This window comes from Crinia signifera, chromosome 1, assembly GCF_055691185.1.
Source record: "Crinia signifera chromosome 1, ASM5569118v1, whole genome shotgun sequence".
NCBI lineage: Eukaryota > Metazoa > Chordata > Amphibia > Anura > Myobatrachidae > Crinia > Crinia signifera.
The window spans coordinates 368,894,020-368,917,931 of NC_139217.1; the positions used below are offsets into that span (position 1 = coordinate 368,894,020).

The 23,912-nt window shown below is 39.1% G+C and overlaps 1 protein-coding gene across 1 annotated transcript in view; it reads right to left on the reverse strand.

Annotated features, from left to right (window-relative positions):
- Positions 1-14,444: 14,444 nt before the first annotated feature.
- The window catches only part of TMEM132B (transmembrane protein 132B), a 486,016-nt gene continuing 476,548 nt past the window's right edge, over positions 14,445-23,912 (reverse strand). The window contains exons 8-9 of the mRNA XM_083150609.1: positions 22,794-22,985; positions 14,445-15,970 (exon numbers count right to left, since the gene is read on the reverse strand). Of these exons, the coding sequence (XP_083006735.1) occupies positions 14,834-15,970; positions 22,794-22,985 (1,329 nt within the window). The 3' untranslated portion in view covers positions 14,445-14,833. The remainder of the gene's footprint in view (positions 15,971-22,793; positions 22,986-23,912) is intronic.

Genomic DNA, 23,912 nt, shown 5'->3' on the forward strand with positions numbered 1-23,912 from the left:
TAGACAGGTCCATGTTGATGAAGTGGATCCATTAGTAGGCCAAGGTTTCTACAAAGCTGTAGTTCATTCTAATTAGAGTTCTTTAATGTTCATTGTCAATAGAAATCCTTTGAAGAGTGCTGATGGCACAAGCAAATAACTTATTTCATATCAGGGTTCACAAGAAGGATATTAAGAACAGAAGCCCGGCTGTTGACTTCAGCTCTTTACAAATGTATGGACCGTCTCTTCACCTCTGTTCAATACCCTCAAATCCACTAGAAACATTTTAAAAGGAGACAATATCTTTTTTCAACATCCTCCAAGCAAAAAAATAGAGCATTTTATATTCCAATACCAGAATCCCAGCTGGTATTTTTTAAATCTTTGAAAACAAAGTATTACAATATTACACAGTTTATAAATATGATTGGATTATTTATTGGCTGAAAGAAAGAAAACCCCCTTTTAGATTATTTCAAATTAAGAATAAAGATTTGTATAAATGTGAGTTTTAAAAAACAGTCTTTTTATAGCGGTAAAGTACAGGCTGAACTGCCGCCCCGGGAGCCACTGATTGCTTTTCTTGCATGTCACTTTGTGTTTTGCAATATGAAGGTAAATTAAATACAACAAAAATAATGTATTTCAAAATTAAAAAATAAAAACTGAACCATGCTTCCCCATGAACCACTGTTTCTTGGTTCCAGGAGATTTTATATTCCAATAGATAAAGCTAAGATACAGCCACTTACACTATTTATAATATTTACAAATGATTATTTCCTTTATCCAACATACTGTACAATGCAGAAAAATTGCCTGAGTCACAAGGTGGGCTGTTAGTTACTGTGGAATCACATGTTTTTTTTACTTTCTGCAATTTATTTTCTGTGCAAAAGAAAATGAGAAGAATTATGGGTCCTTCACTACCACCGGCAATCTTTTGTAGAACTTGTCAATGTGCATTTAGCCAGCTATACGCAACCTGTAGCTATGCAGCAGTCGGAGAACTACAACTCCATCCCTTGCCAGGCAATTTTTTGCCAGCTGAATGCTTAATAGGCATTACTGTACAATGTGGTGTATCCGTATCAGAAGACTGTTGTAATTATTTATCACTTTTAACACATCCTACCTGTTTGAGCATTACCCTTGGCATGTCTGTTATGTGAGACAGGGTATTAAATGAGAGCGAAAAATGTCAGTGCTTTAAAGAGTATGCCACCTACATAGCACTTCACCAGCTGACAAATGACATCTGATTGGATGCCCACGTTTGTTTATGCCCCAACCTTACCCACAGCTGCTATTTGCTTTATTTGCATTGCAATCTCTATTACATTTGCTCTGCCAATGCCTCAAATACCTAGTGGTATCTTATTTCTGCTTGTAAGTATTTGTGCCACCAATGCATCTGCTCCCCAGCTGTTAGCAGCAGTACAGCCTCAAATCACAGATGTAAAATGTGTTTACTAATAGAGCTGCAAATATTGTATGGATCTGCCACCAGTACCAATATGTAGGTGACAGGGTTATATTAACATGTATTTTGCTTGTGAACTGCACAATCACTATTAGATTCTAGTAAAATGTGAAGGACTTATGAGCAAAAATATATTTTTTTCCTAAAATAGGCACACAAAAGCTTACAGTTATATGACAATGAATAATGAAGGCCAGCCAATCAGAACTGATTTCCAGTATTGTCATCAGTAGCAGTTGGTCAGTGGGGGCTGCAGGGCAAACCAAAATGACATGTACAATTAGAGTTATGCTTTATACAGTTGCACTCTTCTAATATGTGTTTGCTCTGCAGCCCTTGCACCATTGAATGTGGTCATAATTGTGTATTTGCATCTGCCTTGACAAGCCGCAAATACTAATTTCACAGCATAAGTATCCAGTAAGATGTCTGTTTTTCCATTTGCATATCACACCCTTACAGTATTAGGCCTACATTACACCACTCTCTCCCCTATGAAGCACCTCAATTAAGGGCCAATGTCACACAAGTCTCATAGGCACATATGTTTAAGCTACAGTATGCAGTATGCAAACAAGCATAGTACTCACTGTGCATCAGGTCAGTAATGTATCACACACACACACACACACACAAGTGAATGAAAAATAGGAGTTGTACCACCCTGCTGTGGAGCATGTTGTTTACCAGTACTGCAATATTAGGCAATGAAGTCTGTTTTTTATAGGTCCTATTATTGTAAAGCGGAAAGTCCCTCATAGCTACATCTATAGTACCTTCCATGCCTTCTTCCTTCCTCATTGGGCTTCATAAGTAAGCCTGTCTTTCAATTGGCTAGAGTCCAATGACCAAAAGGTTGGCCTAATTTTTTGGGGGTAAATAAGAAATGTGTTTTTTTATATTCACTGCAGTCAATGAGCTGATGAATTGTGGGTGAGGGGAGACTAGGGTAGGGCGAGCAGCAAATATGTGCCAGTAAATCACCAGGACCAAATAAAGGAGTGATGGCCTTAAACGTTTTTATCATATAAATGTTATCCTGTGGGTCTCTTGCAGCACTACATGTGCAGTGTAATCCAAACATCATTTTTGAAACGGAAAATATAATTTCCATTTTAGATTACATTTACACCGCCACCCATTTCGTATCTAACAAAAAAACTGATAAAATAGCATATAAAGTAATATATATAGATATATATACTGTATATAATTGAAGTAGTCTTCCTCAAAAAACATATGGTATGATGATGACACATAGGGTAGCCTTCCATACTGGCAATTCTGCTACCCTAGTGCAAGGACTGCTATAGGTGGCCTTTCTACAGACCGTGCACTACAGGTCCACCACAAAACAGTTCCTATTTTTATCTTTGTCAGTTATAGTATACATACATTTAATACAGGAATTTTTGGCTTCACATGAATAACAAACTTTTTTCATGTAAATATTTTAATATTTGATATGTCAACTTTTGTCAAAAAGACAGTTCATATGCTGAGTAGAATTTCGAAAGCATCTTTTTAATGGTGTAATTTACAGTAATATAAAGTGCCTACACACTCTGCATAAGATTCTTGGCACATGTCTAACTTTGGATACTGTACATGCGTCATTCCATCAAGAAACTGCATTAAGGGAAATTAGAACTTGATAATTTAACTCACTGACTCATTCTACAGAATTCAATGGTAATGCTGACACACGGAATCACAATACATTATTCCTAATTAGCCATTGTCGAATCATTTAAACATTCATCCAAAGCCATCATTATTATACTGGCTGATGGGCTATGTGACTCACTAATTAGCTAAATCAACTAGGAAGGTACAGAATTCTGTTGGCTGAGAACAGATGGATTGAGTATATAACTAGAACCAGTACATATAAAGAGTGTAGAACTGTAGAACTAGAACATTTATATATATATATATATATATATATATATATATATATATGTATGTATGCCTTTAATTATCCCATCCACTGATATATTCAAAGAGGAATGTCAGTTCTGTGAGAGAAGAGTCTCTCTCAGGTTTATATATAATGGAGAGTTGTGGTCTCTGTATACAGTATCTACTGTGTGTAGTTGGACCTCACTGCCCTGAAAAGTAAAGCTGAAAAAGAACATAGCCTATTTTTAATTGTTAGCTATGCATTGCATATCCTGTATGTTGTAACTATAAATGTATAGGTAATAATACACCCTTTGCTGACCCAGAAACATGTGACATCATGATGTTACAATGGGAGGTTAGGTGTTGCCTCGAGGAAGGAAATGTTGGGCAGATCTGTTGAGTGACTGGGGTTTCCTAAGAATGCTCCAGGCATCCCTCTGGACTGTTGGGTGGCATTCAGGTCATCGTGTGAAACAAATGTTGGTACCATAGCCACCCTCTAGGCCATGTGCCCTGACCTTTTCAATCCCTAGCTTTGTAGCAAGTGTCAGTTAGTTCTTACCCCAGGAGAAAAAACATGACAGCCCTCCACAGACATCTGCACTGTGTTGTGCTTGTACACATTTTTGAGGACTCACAGAAAAGCTAATACAGAATACAGGCACTATAAGAGCAGCGGTAGGCTTTCCAAAGATGTGTATAGAGCAGACTGAAGTGGGAACACAAATTCATTTACATGAATTTATTCTAAAATGTTCATTTTTTTTGTTTTAGGAAGTAGGGTAAGAGCTATGTATTAATATGATATAAGGAATTTATTCTATAGTGTGTAGGACATACATGAGAACGATTTGTATTCTCCTTGAATAGTGCATGGTCTGCAGTCCCACTCAGAATCTCTTATTTTTGCACTGATTGCATTTATACTGTAAGCCATGACTCCTTCCCCGACACTTCACCTTCATATTAACCTTCTTGAATCTACACGTCTAGATAAACCTATCAAACTGTTTTCTGTGCACTGCTGTTACGTGGAGCCCTTGATGCAATCACTGGCTGGTGCTATGTGGTTTATAGTAGGGTACATGGCAAGCTGTAGAATAAAAACACCGTAGGTTGATTCTGTATGCATGGGTGCCAAGAACTGAAAGCAGCGTATGTGATTCTATATGCAAAAACATTTTCATCTTTCATGTGATTTGGATAATTACTGTAAGATTCCTAAATCACTGTGTATATGAAATAAATTAGTGTTTGAAGAAGGAAATCAATTTCGAGTATCATCTGATTATCAGTTATGATACAGCATTGCCCATAATGTATCACAATATCTGCAGACAATAACCTCTAAACATGAGATTTCCAAAGCATGTGGTCATCAATTAAAATTACTGTATTTTTATGTATCTACTATATGTCAATAAGGCTTATTCAACAAAGTGCACAGCATCATACCTAGGGCCAGATGCACTAAGCTTTAAAAGTGATAAAACAGAGAGTGATAAACAGCCAGCCAATCAGCTCCTGCCTGACATTTTTCAAACACATGTGGCATGGCAGGTACTGTAGGAGCTGATTGGCTGGTATCATTCTCCATTTCATCATTTTTTGAAGCTTAGTGCATCTGGTCCCAAATATTTAAAATTGTATTTAAAACATGGAAAAGAGGAATGGCTTGATATTATTATTAATTGATTTACTTGTATGAGGTGTCTTGCAAATCCAGCTGGTTCTTTCCATGTTAAAGGCCAAATATATTACGGCAATGACTTCATAGTAAAACATGCCATGTTGCTATTAGAATACATTATGTATTAAATGTATCAATTTAACACATGAGAACAACCATCTTTTGTAAACTGCTGCTTAGTAAATAAATCCCAAAGACTCAGAGGGCCAGATGTATCAAGCTTCAAAAGTGATAAAATAGAGAGTGATAAACAGCCAGCCAATAAGCTCCTGCCTGCCATGTCACAGACGGTGTTTGAAAAATGTCAGGCAGGAGCTGATTGGCTGGCTGTTTATCAGTCTCCATTTTATCACTTTTGAAGCTTGATACATCTGGCCCTAAAGCTGTGTACACACGGGCATGAATAGCTGGCAATATGGTTGCTTAGCGATCATATTGCCAGCGATTGGAGTGTGCACCGCTCCTGTTTTCAGCCCCCTAATGGTCGCTCCAGCCTCTTCTCCCGGCAGTCAGGGGTGCCGAGAGAGGGGGGGAGCAGGTACAATTTACCCGGGCCCGGGCCTGTCAGGGGGGCCCTGGTCTGGATACACAGGTTTTTTTTTTTATTTGGTGGCAAGTACCCCTAACATGACCCATTCCATTAGGTACAAAATGCTCTGTTCCTGGACTTCCCTGGCAGTGGTAATTACAGAGGCTGGACTCCAGCACAGTCCAAAATTCAAAGAGGGGCAGTCACATCAACTGCCAGTGAGTCCAGGACAGTGATGCTTGGGGTGGCAGTATATGTGACCCCCCCTTTTGAATATTGGACTGTGCTGCAGGCTCACATCTGTAATTGCCACTGGCAGGGAAGTCCAGGAACAGAGCATTTTGTACCTAATGAAATGGGCCATGTTGGAAGGTATGTGTAAATCCTTTGCAAAGAGCATGTAACCCCTGGCAGAGCATGTTAACCCCTGGCAGAGCATGTAAATCAGGGCATACAGGTTAATCCCTGGCACAGAATGTTAACCCCTGGCAGAGCATGTTAACCCCTGGTAGAGCATGTTAACTTCTTAATATGCAATGAGCATTACGGTGTGTGGCATAACGTGTAATGAGCATTATGGCATGTGGTATAATATGTAATGGATGTGTGACATGTGTAATAGACATTACAGTGTAAATTTTTGTACGTGTATCCACCTTGGAAGCAGTGGCGTAACACAAGGTCCGCAGAGTGTGCGGGGATCTCCACCCGTGGGGGCCCCAGGAAGTTATTGTACCGGGGCCCAGAATTTCTCTTGGCGGCCCTGCCGGCAGTGTGTCATTTTCATCAGCGACCATCTCTGGTCACTGATGAAAACGGGACACTGAGCAATATGATTGCTGAGCAATATATTGCCAGCGATCATATTGCTCCGTGTATACACAGCTTTAGGGACATTTGTGACATGGACGAAAGGAGAAAAGTGGTGTTGTTTATAACAAGCAATACGATTTTTTTTTTAAATGGCACAAAAAAATGAAGCATATGTCCATTTGCACCATTTGTTAGTACATTTTAGTTCTATGTTTTCTATACTCAACAATTATGCATGTCCAGCAATTTCCTTAAACTTCATACAGCATGAGAGCTATGGAACAGCAAGACTATGCACAAACCCCTGAAGATCTGGGAGTCAAATATCTAAGGCTGGGTACACATTACATAACATGTTTACCCAGCGGGGTTGTAAACGATGGGACCCAGCAGGGCATACACACTTGCCGATGCCGGGCACGTGGGGGGGCATTCTGCATTCCAGGGCGTGGCTTTCATTAGCGATATCCTCCATTGTGCTGCATATTCATGCAATGGAGGACATCACTAATGATCCACTAGAGCGTGCATTGTTAACGATATTGTGCGCATACAATAAACAATATGCCGGATGGCATTATAGGCGTTATCATGAATATCGTGTAGAAAATAAACTAGTCTGTACATAGCTTAACACCTTTGAGCATCTTTAAATGAAAGCAGAATCTCTGACTTGCCTCACATGGCTTAGTGCCCAGCAAATAACTACATAATTACTCTATAATGTTTGCACTGCATTAAACCTATCTCAATTTCTCAAGTTTTCTTTCATCTATAAAAATTAGACCAGGCAAGTGGGTAAGAGATGTGGGTTGAAACTAGAGATGTGTAGTTTTAGTTTTGGTTCTAATTTCGTAACTGTGGTTTAGTTTTGGTTTACCAATATTACCCTCAAGTGTTTTGGCTTCTGAATTTGGATTTAAAATTAGAACCTTTGAATTCGGAGTAATTCAAAATGCATAATAACATCTAAAATAATGTAATCCAAAACAAAATTTAGATTTAAAATCCAAATTCCATATCATGGAAGGAAAGATCCAACAAGGACTTTCATAGAAAAAAATATGCATAATGTACACAATAATGTTATGCCCTATCTCTATTAGCTAAATCACAAACAAATGCATGCTCTGCTTTCTACAAGATTCTGACCACTTGGTGAGTGAGGCAATAGCTTGTTCTCTTAAGGGTATGTATTACTATGGGTTCCATAAATGATCAAAAAAGTATAAACACACAAAAAAATGGCGGACAAAGCACCAATCAATCAGTTCCTTTCATTTTTCAAACACAGGGCCTTATTCTGGTTCACTCTCAGAGGCACATGTTACATCTGCCCACATGCAGTGCATATGGTTTTGTTCATTTGAGAAGGAATTTGCTTCTGAGAGTGAACCAGAATAAGGCCCACAGTCTTTAAAATGTTAGGCTGAAGCAGATTGGCTAGTACTTTAATTATCACAATTTTCTCTTTCTCTGGACTTTAATAAATACCCACCTAAACTTAATAAGAGCACTGAAAAATAGCACCAAAAATTTATAATTGGTTTCTGTTAAATAATAACATTAATGAACAAAATGATCTGTAAATAAAAATAATGCATCAGTGGAATGTGCATACACAGTATTCAGATGTTTTGAGTGTCAAAAATGTAATATATAGTTACTGTTATGTTTAGTCCTGTATTCCAAGTGTGAGTTCTGTGGTTTTCGATCTCAGGTCAACAACAAAATTAATGTTAATGGACAGTTTTTTTTTATTTCATTATGTACAGACTCACAAAACATCTATAAAAAAATTGCATGAATTGTTCTCCTATAGATAATAACCAACTTGGAGATCATTCGGGAATATTATTAACGATCAACAGAGTCATCTTAATGTATAGTCTTAATGGGCAGCTGCCAAGGGGCCTCCAAATCCTAGGGGCCTTCCAGCTAGGGCAGATTGGGCTGTGAGCATCTGCTTCTGAGCTTCTTGGGAGGCAGTAGAGAATATCAGAGGGGCCAGGCAGCATTCTCCTTCACCAATGAAAGTGCAACATTCTCTTCCTGCTTCTCAGGACAGCCAGACAGTGAATCGCTGTGAGCATGTTGATTGGTGGATGGCTGGCGTTATTTAACCAATCAGAGTGCTGACACCCATTCATTGTATGGAAGCAATTGGAGAGAAGGTGTAGGACTGAAGGAGGGGCATGTTATGATTTGTGCATTGCTTTGCCCAGGGCCGACAATACTTTTAAGATGGCCCTGATCATCATGGAATTCTCTGATCTTCTAAGTGCAGAAAGGCAAGTGCTCTTTTACAGGCCACAACTCTGTATAATAAACTGCCTGACAAAGATAATTAAAACCATTAGTTTTTAATTACATTCTCTTAACTATTGTTTTTTTATTTTATATTCTTCATTTAACTTCTATAGGTTGCACTTCATGTGTTTCATGCAGTATATGAACAAGTCAAGGTAAATTTTAATGACAATGACATTTGGGCCCCATAGCAAAAGTTTGTAAAGGCCCCTATTTATCACCTATATGCTGAAAAATGTATACAGCACATGATACGTTGGCTAAGTGGGCCTCTCTCAGCTCTGGGCCCCATAGCAGCTGCAGCCGCTGCAACTATTGTAGTTACGCCCTTGTTTGTCACTCTCTGGTGTGGATGCAGAATTTCCTAATATAACATTTTACTATAATTTTACAAAGGTAAAAACATGTAATACAGCTGTACTATATATGACACATCCCATATATATGTATGTATATATATATATATATATATATATATATATATATATATGGTGCTTGTATGATCCGGCACTCCTCTAAGTCTGGTGTATTTGCCCAGGTGCCCCCAAGGATGATGAATAGAAAAACAATGATTTGCGGCACTCAAAGGGTATTTATATATATATCTACATAAATATAAATATTGTTTTTTTATGATAAATTTGACCTCTTTAGAAACTTTTCTCATTATCCAGAAAGTACCACAGCAACTTTGAGACAAATATATGCGTCCCCAGATATGCTCCATAGGAGGTGTATTTGTGCAGGTAATGGATGCCATGAGTAAAGATACAGTTCATTCTGATGATAACGACACCAGCAGAAATATCTAGCAGCTTCAGTTTGACTACTTGTGTATAGACCCTCCCTGCTGATTTTCTTTCATTAGTGTTGTAGCTAGATTTTATCATATAAAGCCATCTATTTGGAGTACTAATTTACCATTCCCATTTGTTGTACTGCAGGAAAGATTCCTATTCCTAGTTACAAAACAGAGAATGTGAGGTTGTTTAAATTTCATTGCGTCTTATGTGGAGAATCCGACTTTTGTATATATTAAGAACATATGCTGTACGTGAGTCTCTCATGTACGTATATGTGTGTGTATATACATATATATATATATATATATATATATATATAAGGTTAGCTGTTTGTTAAGAAGAAACCAGGCGGAACTCCACGGGCTTATTTCAACGTGCAATCTAGTGTTTATTCAGGCATCAACGTATCAGGATAAACAAACATTGTGATGGCATCTGAATCAGGCACATTGTGAAGCTGCACCACTTTGCTATCATGATCCCCTTTCAAACATTTGTATGCTGTTTGCTTTGAGATGGAAGTGCCTTGAGATATGTGCACAACTATATGTGTCCAACAGTAAATGGGTCCTTTAAGTGTAAGGAGAAAATACTGTACATCGCCGGATGTTTAAGGGAAAGGCCAGCACAAAATGGCCGATTTTACAGGAAACCAAACCTGCCCTTATGTTTTCAACATAATCATCGGGACTTCTATTGACAATTCCATGATTACATTGTAGAAGTAACTCATAAGACTGTCAAGAAGAATGCAGTTAGGACTGATTTTAGTTGGAAAGGAAAGGACTATAACTTTTTATTAAAAAAAAAAAAAAAAAAAATATATATATATATATATATATATATAGAGCCGGTAGATGTGGCACTCGTAGCTTATGAAATCAAATGACAGGAGCCAAAATGATAACGTTTCAAATTTTAGTAATTTTTCATCAGGTTATCTGATGAAAAATTACTAAAATTTGAAACGTTGTTATCATTTTGGCTCCTGTCATTTGATTTCATAAGCTACGAGTGCCACATCTACCGGCTCTATACTTATTTTCCATGCTGGCACCAGCTGAAGCTCCCTACGTTGTTTGGAGTGCCTGACCCTCCATTTACTATATATATATATATATATATATATATATATATATATATATATATATATATATATATAAGCTGCAGCATCTCTTTGGGGCAGTGTAATTACATTTCCATTTAGAGAAAATTTGATTCAAGCTTTATTTACAGTGTAGACTCCCCTGATGTACTGTGATATTAAGATCCAAATGAAATGTGAATATTTATTAAGTATACGTGAGTGCATTTATATTTAATTGCATTAGCTATGAAAATAGTCCAGATTACCAGGAGAAATTGACATTATTATTCATTAAAAAGTGATCTAAAATACTGATTTGAAGTGGGTATAAAAGAGATATGGGGGATAAAAAAAATTTTTTATAAGGTTTTCAATAGTTGTGATCTTGTCAATTGTAGTTAGTTTTAACGGTAATGCAGGATTGATAAATGAGTGAAATTGCTAAAAAAAAAAAAAAAAACTTACATTTAAAATTATGTTTTGCGCAACTTCTATGAAAATAACAAAATATCCTATTAAAAATATTTTGTATTTAAATAACAAATACAATTTTTGCAAAATGATTAGAGCATCTAATGAAACAAATAGTTTGGTGAAGTAACCATGATACATTCCCTTATTCTTTGGATTACGCACCTGTAGGATAGATAGTTGGAAGTTGGAATAGGCACAAGCACAAGTTGCTAAGGAGTAGTTCTTCAGCAGCCTGTCTAGAACAAGCAGGGGTTCTGCTGGGTGAGACAGTTACTATTTGTAATAATAACTAATACATCCTTTTTTAGAAAAGGATAGGTTGTTCTATGTCTTGGTTTACTTGGTTTTTCACAATGTAATAGATGACACGGGGTTATTTTGGTTCACGCCTTCTGACAAATTCCTTCCCAAATGGACAAAACCATGTGAACTGCAGGGGGGGGGGGGGGGGGTGGTCAGATTTGGGTGAGTTATTTAGTTTCTGTGCAGGGTAAATACTGACTGCTTTATTTCTACACTGCAATATAGATCTCACTTTGAAGTAAAACCCCACCCAAATCTAATTCTCTCTGCACAAGTTACATCTGTCCCACCTGCAGTGCACATGGTTTTGTCCATCTAAGAAGGAATTTGACAGAAGGAGTGAACCAAAATAACCCCCACAGTTCTTCAGGAGATTAGGGAAATGCAGATGACACACACACTCACGCCCCTTCAGTGCTAACCAGGCTGCCTTCTGCCAGACCCAAAAGTGGGCAAGTATAACTATATGATAATATGGTAAACAGTTTTGTTTCCTCTGAATAAATGATTGTTTCTTTTAAAGACCTGTTGTCAACCTGCTAAATCAGAGTGGGGTTGATGCAGTTTGCATAGTGTTACTTGCATGCAATCGCTATGCTCATGTTAACACAATAAACTCACACATATGTTGATCTATGCCTGACACTGCTGACTCCTTATTATTGGAGAGTGTAATGGGGGAGTGAATGGGAAGTCTGATTGGGCACAACAGGGGCAGGTTCATATAATTGCGACTCATGCAGACTTGTACAACACACATGTGCCTGTAAGATGACATTTGCAAATACACATTAATGATGATGGCTTGGTGTAGACCATGCACAATAGCTGCCTATGCAAAGCCAGACATATCATATATACCACTCTGTGTAGGTCAGAATAATGTTATTATGTTGAGAATAACCTACACCCATTCTACTACATCAGTCTCCACATGCCTAGCCTCCCTGTACAGCCGAAGGACAGCTCTTAGAGTACTCAGCACTCAGACAGTACTGACATTATGATCGCTAAGAACTGCAGTTTTATGATCTGTATTTTAACCCTTTAAATGTCAACATGTCTGTGAGAGATGTGTAAAATCTCTGCTAACAAGGCCAGCCTCTCTCACATTTGTTATATAAATTCAAATAACAAATGTTATTATATTTCCTATATTAGTTAAACATTACAGGTTATTATGATGAAAAAAATGCTTGGCAATTTTCACACCTCGTTTGACAAACTATTGGCACTCAAAGGGTTAACAGCCATAAGGCTCACAGCTCAAGACGATTATGCCACTGTTGCCATTGTAGCGCCTAATAAATATTTACCTTGACATTTCAGAACCACAGATTGCCAATAAAAAAACTATTTGAAGGAAAACATGAAGCATATATCAAAGTAAACAGTGTAAAATAAAAGACTTAAGTTGCCCATACATGGCCCATTTAACGGATCCGTTTGGGACTTAAATAGCACGCATCGCATCGGATCGCAGTGCATGCATGCAATGCAATCCGATGCGATGTGTAGCTAGTACAAAAAGTATGTGCAGCACATACTTTTTGTACCGTACTATGTGATGCACGGGAGCGCGTATCGCATAGTACAGAATGGAGCCGGTTCACAACGGAGCGTTTATGGGCAGCTTTATAGCTGTTATATGCCTGGTGCAGAGCTTTTTGTGAGCCGTCTGTAATTCTCCAGCATTGCATTCACATAACATAAGGGCCTGATTCAGACCTGTTCTCAGATGTACAAAAATTGCAGCTTTTCCTACATCTGCACATGCGCACACTCACACTGGCTTGTACGTGAATAATTAAATTGTTATCGTGATCGCAGTTTATTGAGTTCCGACGAGGGCACAACACGGCATTGCAGGGGGCAGGGCACAGTGTTTTCTGGGAGTGGACCAGAAAATGCAGGTGTGTCCCTGCCGCAACAGCTGTGTGATGTCACATGAAGCTGCTATGACCCAAAACATGCCCGACCTGCGCCTGGCTTCATGTGTGCAGTGGCCTTGCCCAGTGCTGGGCAGCCCCCCGACCCGTAGACTACCGGTGGGGGTTGCAGTTTTGCGAAATTTAGCAAAACAGCAACCAGGTCTATCCTTTGTGCAAAAGATCTATCTGAAAAAAAGTGTAATTATGTATAGTATGCCTAACTCTGCATAGCCCACGCTGTACTGAACTTCGCCTAAGGGCCATACTGTATATCTCACAATCCACAGTAAAGATGTGAAATAATGTTTCCTAAATTTGCAATGTGAAAATTAACATGACAAGAACCCATCCTGTTGAAGAGCTGGCATCAGAGGGATAGCTTACAGTATGCCATTACTCTACTTCCTCATTCTGGTCCAGAGCAGCTACAGCACATACACAGTCATGGGGCAGTGCATGCGTCTCGGAGGCAGAAGGGAAGGGTCAAGGTAAAGAGTAGCCCATTGGCTACTACAGGCTAATATCTACTACAGGCTAATATAATAAGGCCAAAAGAGCACTTCAAAGTACAGTACAATGAGAAATTCACACTATCCTGAATGCAAACCAACAGAGCCCCATGATGTAATTTATCCTGGGACTCTGGGAATGTTTGTAAATGTCAGTACCAATCAGAAATCATAAGCATAGACACTATGAGTGAAATGTAATAGGATGAGAGATTCAGAAAGTGAGAGATTTGGTAAGAAATCTCCAGGGTTTTTTTAAAGCGGCAATCATTTACACTTCAAAAGCAAACTGATTTTGCATTGTAAATGATTGCCGCTTTAAAAAACTGGAGCTTTCTTACCAAATCTCTCAATTTATGAATCTCTCATCCTATTACATTTCACCCTATGACTAATTGGTCGTTACACTAACACACTCCTTCTGCAGCCATAGTAAATTGGATTTGTGTATTAGGTAGTATTGCACAGTTCTATAAAGGTTGTCATACCATATATTTCTCTTCTCCCTCTTGTGCCAGTCAAATTAACATTTAATGAATCTTAAAAAAGACTGATATTGTATGCTGAGTTTCACAGGTGTAATACATTCAGACTTAAGCTTACAATAAACTGGAAATGTAACCAGAAAAGTCCAGTGTGCTTTTAATTGGAAACCCAACACAATAGTGTTTTTCTTACAAGCAGATTTATGGTCAATGTACCAAAGATCAGTACAACACAATCATTTTTTTCTCTTTCTAATACATTGTGTGTTGTAACCATTTAGAAGTTGTCACTTTAGGCTAATACATTGCTTAGTAGTCATCACCAGACCATCAAAGAAATTACCCCTTGACAGATATTTCCATGTGCACTTTCTAATTTAATGCCAAAAATGTGCTGGCAGTTTTTGTGTAATGACCTTTGTAGGATTTGCTCTGCATCTCTATTGCTGATTTAATAGTCCCACCTTTAAAAAACAAACAAAAAAAAACAAAGAAAACGAAGGCATAAAGGTGAATAGAAAATAGTATTTTACAGGTTGTCCTGAAGACTATCCATATAGTCTCTGAGTTCACGTGAATCCCCAATGTTCATATCTTGACAAACCCATTTGATATTTTCTTCATTTCCAAAGATTACCGCATTGGTATAAGGGCCCCCTTCTTCGGGTAAAATAGTAGTAAAGGATGTGAACTTTACCCGTTTTCTTTTTGCGCTTCCTGGATTTAGTGGCTCATTTTGGACCTCTTTTTCATATGTGTAATCTGAAGAGCGCATAATTTGACTATATGGATTCTTTTGGGAACCTCCGTTGAGAAGAAAGTTGCTTTCTTCAAACTGTGACCGGCGGTCGATCATTGTAGTGCACTCTTCTGCTGGAAGTGGAATATCTACTGGATTTTCCAGCAGCTCTACCTCATTCCCAAGCCATACCCAGTCATGAGAATGAGGAATGTTGGCTTGATCAGCCACTGGGAACCTTTTATGTCTATATTTCCAGGCAAATGCCACACAATTAATTAAAAAGACTAGAATTGCAAGACAGAATACACAGAGCAGGGCATACATGCCAATTTCCAAGTCTGTGAGACCCCTTGAAGTCTGTGTAAGTTCACTTTCGTGGTTGTGTTCTGAAGCTATTCTTGTAGGGAAACTAGTATATGGTATAGGGACAATATGGGCATCATTATAGTTTTTTTGATAGTCCACTGGAGAATCAGATGTAGAGTTTTTGTTAATACTATCTTCAAAATTGACAGCTGAAGATCCATGTTTTGGCCACTCATTTACTGTTCTTTCTTGTTCTATGACCTTCTCAGTTGTTTTGCTTGTGATTTTCTTAAAATCATCTATTTCGTTCATATTACCTTTCTGGTCAGAGTCCTTCTGACCAAACTTAACCTTGATAGTCCCACTGCCAACAGCAAGACTACTTTTCCTCTTAGACTTCTGGCATATCTCACTTATCCCTAGTTCTAATTTTATTAAAGGCCCTTGACCTTCACCTTCTGCTACTACAACAGGCCAGTTTGATAGAGGATTTTGATAAGTGGACACAACCATCTCATCCAGAGAAGACACCAAAATTGAAAAGTCTTTGCTTTCATAGATGTCCAATGGCGTTATTGAGCCATCACTAAACAGCGTCCACACACTGATGACTGCTTCCTGCAACAACAAAAACATATAGACAAATGTTATTATTTTATCCTCAGCAGAGTGGATCACAGTGGTATTTTCATTACACTGCGAGGATAGCCAGACCAGTTTCACATTAAATGATGCCTAACCGGGAATCAGTTAAAAATGTTTTAGAAATTATCACATTTCCTTTACTCCTAACAGTCACATTCCATGTATTACTGTATATGTTTAAATGCAACTTTCAAAGTAAAATAAATAAATATACCTGCTTCAAGGAATTGGTGCAGCAGGTGCATTTCACCAGGGCCCATGAGGACTAAGGGACCCACTTCTGACAAGAACAACAATGAGTTATCTCCTGCCCCCGTGAATCATTTTTTAACAATGTGAGATAAATGGCACAGGGAAGAGAGCTGGGTGGACCAAACTACCAGAGGGCCCTTCACCTTACCATACTGAGCCTAAGGTTGTAGCGGAATCAGTACATCTGTCAGAATGAACTTAGGTATACAGTCATTAGGTCAACCCCATTAGGTCGACTGGCAGGAAGGTCGACCTGACTTAAGGTCGACATGGGCCAAGGTCGGCATGACTTAAGGTCGAATTTGCATAAAGGTCAACATGAGGAAGGTCGACTGGTCATAATGCCGACATGGGTTTTTCACAGTTTTTTTTTATCCGAATGTCGACACAGTCAACATGGACACAGTTGGCAATGAGAATCGGACCCTCGCATCGCTCGCTTCGCTCGCAATGCATCGGGCACGGTGGCTCGCTTCGCTCGCCACAGCTTTAATAACCTCCTCCACGCCCTAGTGGATGGTAGGGCATGAAATACCGCCTGTCGGCACATGTCGGCTCAAAAAACAGTGAAAAACCCCATGTCGACCTTATGACCAGTCAACCTTCCTCATGTCGACCTTTATGCAAATTCGACCTTAAGTCATGTCGACCTTGGCCCATGTCGACCTTAAGTCAGGTCGACCTTCCTGCCAGTCGACCTAGTGGGGTCGACCTAATGACTGTAGACCTAAGTTCATTCTAATAGATGACCGCTTCCCGTTGTAGCCTAGATAAGTATATTTTGTGTGTATATATATATATATATATATATATATATATATGAAGAGAAAAGGTGTAGAGGTGCGCTCAGAAGGTAGTCTCACCAATCCACAATTGGGAAAATATAAAACATTTATTACGAACAGTAATACAATTAAAACATTTTTATAAAAAGCTTCTCATTTGAAATACATTATACAATTTCATGGTGTGTTATTGTCATCAAATATCGTTTTGATCATAGGTGTTGAGAGATCACGCGGGTTCTGCGTGATCTCTCAACACCTATGATCAAAACGATATTTGATGACAATAACACACCATGAAATTGTATAATGTATTTCAAATGAGAAGCTTTTTATAAAAATGTTTTAATTGTATTACTGTTCGTAATAAATGTTTTATATTTTCCCAATTGTGGATTGGTGAGACTACCTTCTGAGCGCACCTCTACACCTTTTCTCTTAATTCCTTACATTAGACTCCTATTAGCGGCGGAGCCTCTAGAGTTGTGCTGCTCACCCAATAAGCGCAGGTTAGGGTCACAAACCCCCCTTTCATATATATATATATATATATATATATATATATATATATATATATATATATATATATATATATATATATATATGAAAAAGAAAGATAGGGTTCAGAGGGTGCTAGATTCAAAATATGTTTAAATAGTATCTAGCATAAAAATACCCTATGGGCAAGACATTGTGCATACAGATTTCAATACAGTTAAATGAATCATCACTATGGAATCCATTAAAATGTTGACAATATAGTATTGACATAGTTATCCCTATGCGTTTTGTTTCATCAGGGGCAGAAATACAGCGGTTTGATTGGATGACCACACTGTAAATCATAATACACAATTATGAATAATACTGAAATGTTAACAGACTACACTGTGTCTGTTAAAATTGCAATATTATTCATAATTGTGTAAGGCATTACTATAAGAAGGAAAAATGGCTACAGGGGTGTGCCAAAACATACCCTTGCTCCAGGCACCATATCACCTAGCTAGACCTCTGCTTACAAGTCTGCAGCTAACAGAAACCTTCTTAATGTTGCAGGGAATGGACTTATCCAATAAGAGCCTCAGGGCTGCATCTTTTATAGCAACACTACTGACCTTACAGCAGTTGGAACCACTGTACTGGCAGTGCAGGAGTATGTGTTTCTATGGTATTGCTGCTGAGGTGAGGCAATTTATTGTTACAAGGAGAATGTGTTAATAGATTGAATGGCCATACCTCCAGTGGTGGAACATCATGCTTTTAAGAACTCAACACATTTCCGACTTCATAAGGACTTTTAACAGTGCTGCAAGGCCTTTTCCACTAGTGCTGTATATTGCAAATAATGTTTTATTGTGGCCCCAATGCAGCCTTTAGACTATAAGATGATGTACTGTATAACCTAGGTCTTAACAGGTGGATTCCTAAATTTATACATTCACATATACACTTAATGAAAGCAATAAACTAGTTATAGATTAGTGGTTAAATCAAAGTACTGTGTTCTTGATTAATAATAATTAAAAATATCTGCTCAGGCTATTTTAATTTTGTGTACAATTATTCATTATATTCACAATATCAGGGGTCCTCAAACTCAGTCCTCAGGACCCCACACAGTTCAAGTTTTACAGGTCATTACTCATTGACACATTTTAAAAGATCCACAGGTGGAGCTAATTCTTTAACTTGTGATTCTGTGAGGAGACCTGCAAAACATGCACTGTATGGGGTCCTAAGGACCTACTGTAGTTTGAGAACCTGTGCGCTATATCCTAAACAGCTCTTTCCTTCTCATTGATGACCAAAAGATTAAGTGTAAGATGAGTGTGGAGAAGCAGTTAACCTTGCTTCTCCACAATGTATATTTACATTTTAAAATACATGTAAAAATATAGTAAAATATGTCAAAACAAATGGAGTAAACGGTAAATTACATTAAAAAGGTTACATGGATGTGGGGGTATCTTAGAGGTTTGGGACCAAATTTTCTGTGTGCCCTGACCCAGTGGCAAACGCAGGATTTTCAGAAGAGGGTTTCCAGAGGGGCGGAGCAAAGCACAGAGATGGACACTTAGGTGACCCAGTATATGCCGGGTCAGTTAAAGTAGTATTATAGATAGACCAAATGTATATAAATAATAATAATAATACAAAAAAAATATATACACACACATATATATATGTATATATATATATATATATATATATATACACACAGGGGCGTCAACAGCAGTGTGGACCCCTGGGCATAGCAATGTATTGGGGCACCTACCGATCCTCCAGCGGTAGGGGTGGGGGAAGCTTTGATGTCCCCCGGGTGGTAGGGGGTATTATATCAACCGCTCATCATGTAGGGCCTGGATCAGTAATTTCCACTAATTACCCCTTTACTGCACAGATGGTGAGAGATGGGGTGGGAGAAGGGGGCACTGGGCTGAATGAAGGGGCCCTGATACATAACTTCCAGGGTGGTAGAGGAAGTTTAATATGCAGAGGAGGGGTGTATAGGGGAGTGGGCTTATTATTCATAATTTTCTGGTGGGAGGACAGCTTGCTTGACTGCAGATATCTCCAGTTCCCAGAAATAGATTTCTTAGATTTTAATGTAATTAAACACTAGAGGATCCCACCTACCAAATGGTATTGGGGACTAGGGGATCAGAGTTCAGGAGGCAGAGCAATCTGGCAACGAGAATATAAAACAACATTCCAGGTGTGTGGAGCTGGAGCAGTAACCAGCTGCTGGAAGGCTGATATCTCTGGTTCTGGGCACAGTAGAGACAAGCTACTAGTGTCCATCAAAGGGGGAGAGTTCCAGCTTTTGGAATATACCTGAACCTGAAATATCTGATTGGGAATTGCAATTAACAGGCTTGGATGGGGACAACTGCTTTGAAGTCAGATATCTCCGGTTCCCAAGGGCCGATTTAAAAAATTCTTGTACCCATGGAAAGAGGGGACCCTCAGCTTTCAGACTAGGACCCTTAGACTCCAGAAGGGGTTTCTAGGTACTCAGAAACCCCCCCTGCGTGCGCTACTGCCCTGACCTACAACACCACTAGGTCTAGTAATATGTTGTATAGGGATCCCGCTGGTAGGTCAACAATGTCTAGGTTGACAGAAATAGGTTGACTCCATATTGGTAACATGACACAAGCAAAATGTCGATATGGTGATTATTTTCTCTGGTACTTGTATAGTTACACGGTGGCAGCCTAAGCTACGTTGTCAGCGTAGCCCAATGGCTGCCTAGCGTAGTCAGCATAGTGTCCCCGCGGCAGCCCTGAGTAGTTAGCGTAGTGTCCCCGTCAGGCAGTGTAGTCATCGTACTGTCCCCGCGAGCTGCAGCTCTGTCCCCGGCATCCCTGGCAATGAGCACCTCTCACACTGCGCCGGTAACCGCCAGATCTCCTGCACAGGAGATTATGCATGTGCCGGCGGAGAGGCGCTCCATCTGCCTGAGACGCAAGAGCATCTCAGACGCTTGTGCGTCTCAGTAATTCTTGTGGCGGGGTATGACAACCCTGCCCGCGTCAACTTCAGGGAGATGGGGTCAGGGGTTCGGTAGCACGTGCATCTCGTGCACAAAGGGGGTTGTGGGCGCAATTTTCTCATGCACAATAAAGGACGCATTTGCCAGTGCTCCATGTTACATACTGGCAAATGCCTCCTTTTTAAACCCCCACTATTCTCTCCAGCCTGAAGTGTGGTGAGCGCACGCGTTACACGTCCTCCCGACCTGTTCATACCCCCACTATCCACATCAGTGTGGAGTTGATTTTACAAAGTGTGGTGAGCGCAGCGAGCCCCGTGAGGGGACGCAAATTACTTGACGTATATTCTGCATGCACTCGCCGTGCTTTGGGCTCGGTGGCTTGCTGCGCTCGCCATGACAATCACCCCCACTATCCATGCTTCGGGCTGGTGTGGATAGTGGGGGTATTTAAAGAAAACATTCACACCTGGCACATCTGCACATGTTACTTCTGCCCCACCTGCAGTGCACATGGTTTTGTCCATTTTGAGAACAAATGTGTACTGCGATCAGATCTGAACAAGGACCCATGATTGAGAATGGTAGTGAGGCACCTGGCCCAACACTTCCCATGCCACGTGAGGAAGATATGGTACAGTAATTGGTGGTCCGTGTTCTCAGGTGTCGACATTGACACCAAAAAAGTGAAAAACTCACGTTGACCTTTTCATGTCAACCTTTTTGCTTGTGTTACCCTTTTGTTACCATCAATCTTTGTATGACATTGACCCATTGTATGACATTGTGTTGTTCTCTACAGTAACATTGCAAAGTGTTTCAAAGATTCCCATGTTTTAGATTTCACAAACACAATAACACGAACATTGATCATGTAAATGTTACATCAGAACATACATGTACACTAATAGACCCGTAGATACTCATTTGCTTTCACTTGCATCAATATTGACAGTTCCTGCAGTATATAGAAGTGTTAATGCTCTGTAAAATGGCTTTGCATGTAAATGCTAATTAAGTACATAGTACATTATGCTTTGAAATATGATTATAACTGTGCTCCTCTTACAGTGAGAACAATGTATAAGGTTTAGGCTATTCTTTCAACTACTATTAGTTTTCAATCCCTGTGTATGCAAGTCATAGAATCTACAAAAAATTGCTAGGAGAGATGCTGTCAGGGACACCTATCCAAATAAACAAGAGAAAAAGAAAGGATGAGATTTATATGGCGCACGCTTTTCTTTAGTGTTTTTTTCCTTGTAACACTGTATCCAAATCTATGTCCTGTACTAGAAACTGCGGTACTTATGTAATATCTGGGCTCCCGTTTTTCTTATGAGACCGCATCCCCTCGCGGGGCTCGCTGCGCTCGCCACGCTTCGGGCACGGTGGCTCGCTGCGCTCGCCACACTATATAAAATCAACTCCATGCGTAATTGGATAGTAGGGGTATGAAAAAATTAGGTGCATTTAACATGGGAGCCCAGATAATACATAAGTACCGAAACTGCTTATGCATGGTAAATTTTCTTTTGTACAGTTTAATATCCTAGTTAATCCATTATATTGTTGCTTTTGGACGCTTATTTCAAACGAGACATATTATTATCGTTGTTGCCCTTTACTTTAGTTTTTTATATTATCTCTACATTATTTGTTATTACTAGGTCCAGTATAGACAAAAACAATAAACACTGCGCTATAATGGAAATACTTTTTTTAAATTAAAATTAATAAAAATGTAAAATAATTTAAGATGAATTATAATAATTATTATACACAAATTGGTTTCTCTAGCGCACAGCCTCCCATTTTCTTTAGGTCCAGTATAGCCTTGCTCGTAGTTGGCTCATCAACTATTTGGGACAGTAATGGTATTTTAGTATGCTCAGAAACATGTTGCCGCTACTGGTACATGTCTAGGGGCAACAAGTTTCTGAACTACTAAAAAAACCATTACATGTCCCAAACTACACAAAATACTTTGTTTCAGATAGATTTTATGCACAAATGTGTCACTAGTCTCACTCAAAATAGTTGGATATCAGAATATTTCAGTTATTGTATTTTCCAATATGAGAGGCTCAACTAGTGTAGGTTTGGGTAGAAGGAGTCAATCCTAGTGTTCTGGTAGGAATATGCAGAAATAACTTCAATTATCCATACTTTAATATGTAGCTTAAGCAATTATAATTAACATTATTTGTTCCTTCAAGTTAAAAGGATTTCCTAGATTCAGAATTTTCTCTTACAGTACCTGTTTAAAGTCATGTAGAATGTCGCTGGCTGTGGTGGTTGTAATTATAGCTCTTTTGTTTCCCTTGCTTGTTTGTAGAGACAAGGAAAGGCCGGTAATGAGTTGGACTCCAAGTTCTACAATTCCCACTCGATCATCTAACACGGTCACTGTTTTCTCAGCCAAGATAGAATCAGACAATGGAGAAAGGACCTGAAAAAGAAATCAGCAAAGTGTTGTGAATCCACAGGCTACAGTAATGGTAAACACATATGAAGTGTATACTAAAAAATATATATACTGTAACTTGCTTAAACCTCTTATGTTTTTTTTGGTATTGGATTCACACAGTTTTTTCTGTGTGGTCTAGCTTTTAAAAGCTATTAAGTGGTTAACCAGTGCCAAATGTAATAGGGTATGAGAATTAAAGTGAGAGATTTTGGGAGAGTTTTCCCAATTTGGGTAATAGTGCACACTGCTCAAATGCAGCAGCAAAAGCAAAGAGGACACTCGCATGCATCTCTCTCTCTCTCTCTCTCTCTCTCTCTCTCTCTCTCTCTCTATATATACCGGTGCTGCGAGCTGGCACTCCTGTTTGATGATGCAATTGCCCTGGTGCCTTTATCCAGATAAATACAGTGCAAATGGGCCCGCCAGGGGTTACCAAAGAAACGGCACTCACGGGTCTTTTCACAGCAGGAAATTTAATGTACATTATCGTTGTCTGATGACGAAATGCGTTGGGGCGTGGCCAGAGTGACGCCAGACTATCCCCACTGACTGGGCTAAGGAGAAGCCGCCAGGACCCGTGCTGCACCGACACTGCTGGACATTGTGGTGCGCCGCGCTGAGAGGTTCCGTGAGTCACTATTCCATCTGTTGATGGCGGGCTAGTTCCTGTAGCTGGTGTGCCAGTGGGTTGTAGATTGAATCATGTGGTATTAAGTCCACACCTGACGAATTGTTTGGTACGGATGCTCTACCTATTTTAAACGGATTGTTTATATGTCTTTTTAAAAATTAGAAAGGTACTACACCATAGGAGCTGTTCTTTTGTTCCAGATTGTTTGCTCTATTGCCCCTGGGATTTCTTGTTTATATATATATATATATATATATATATATATATATATATATATA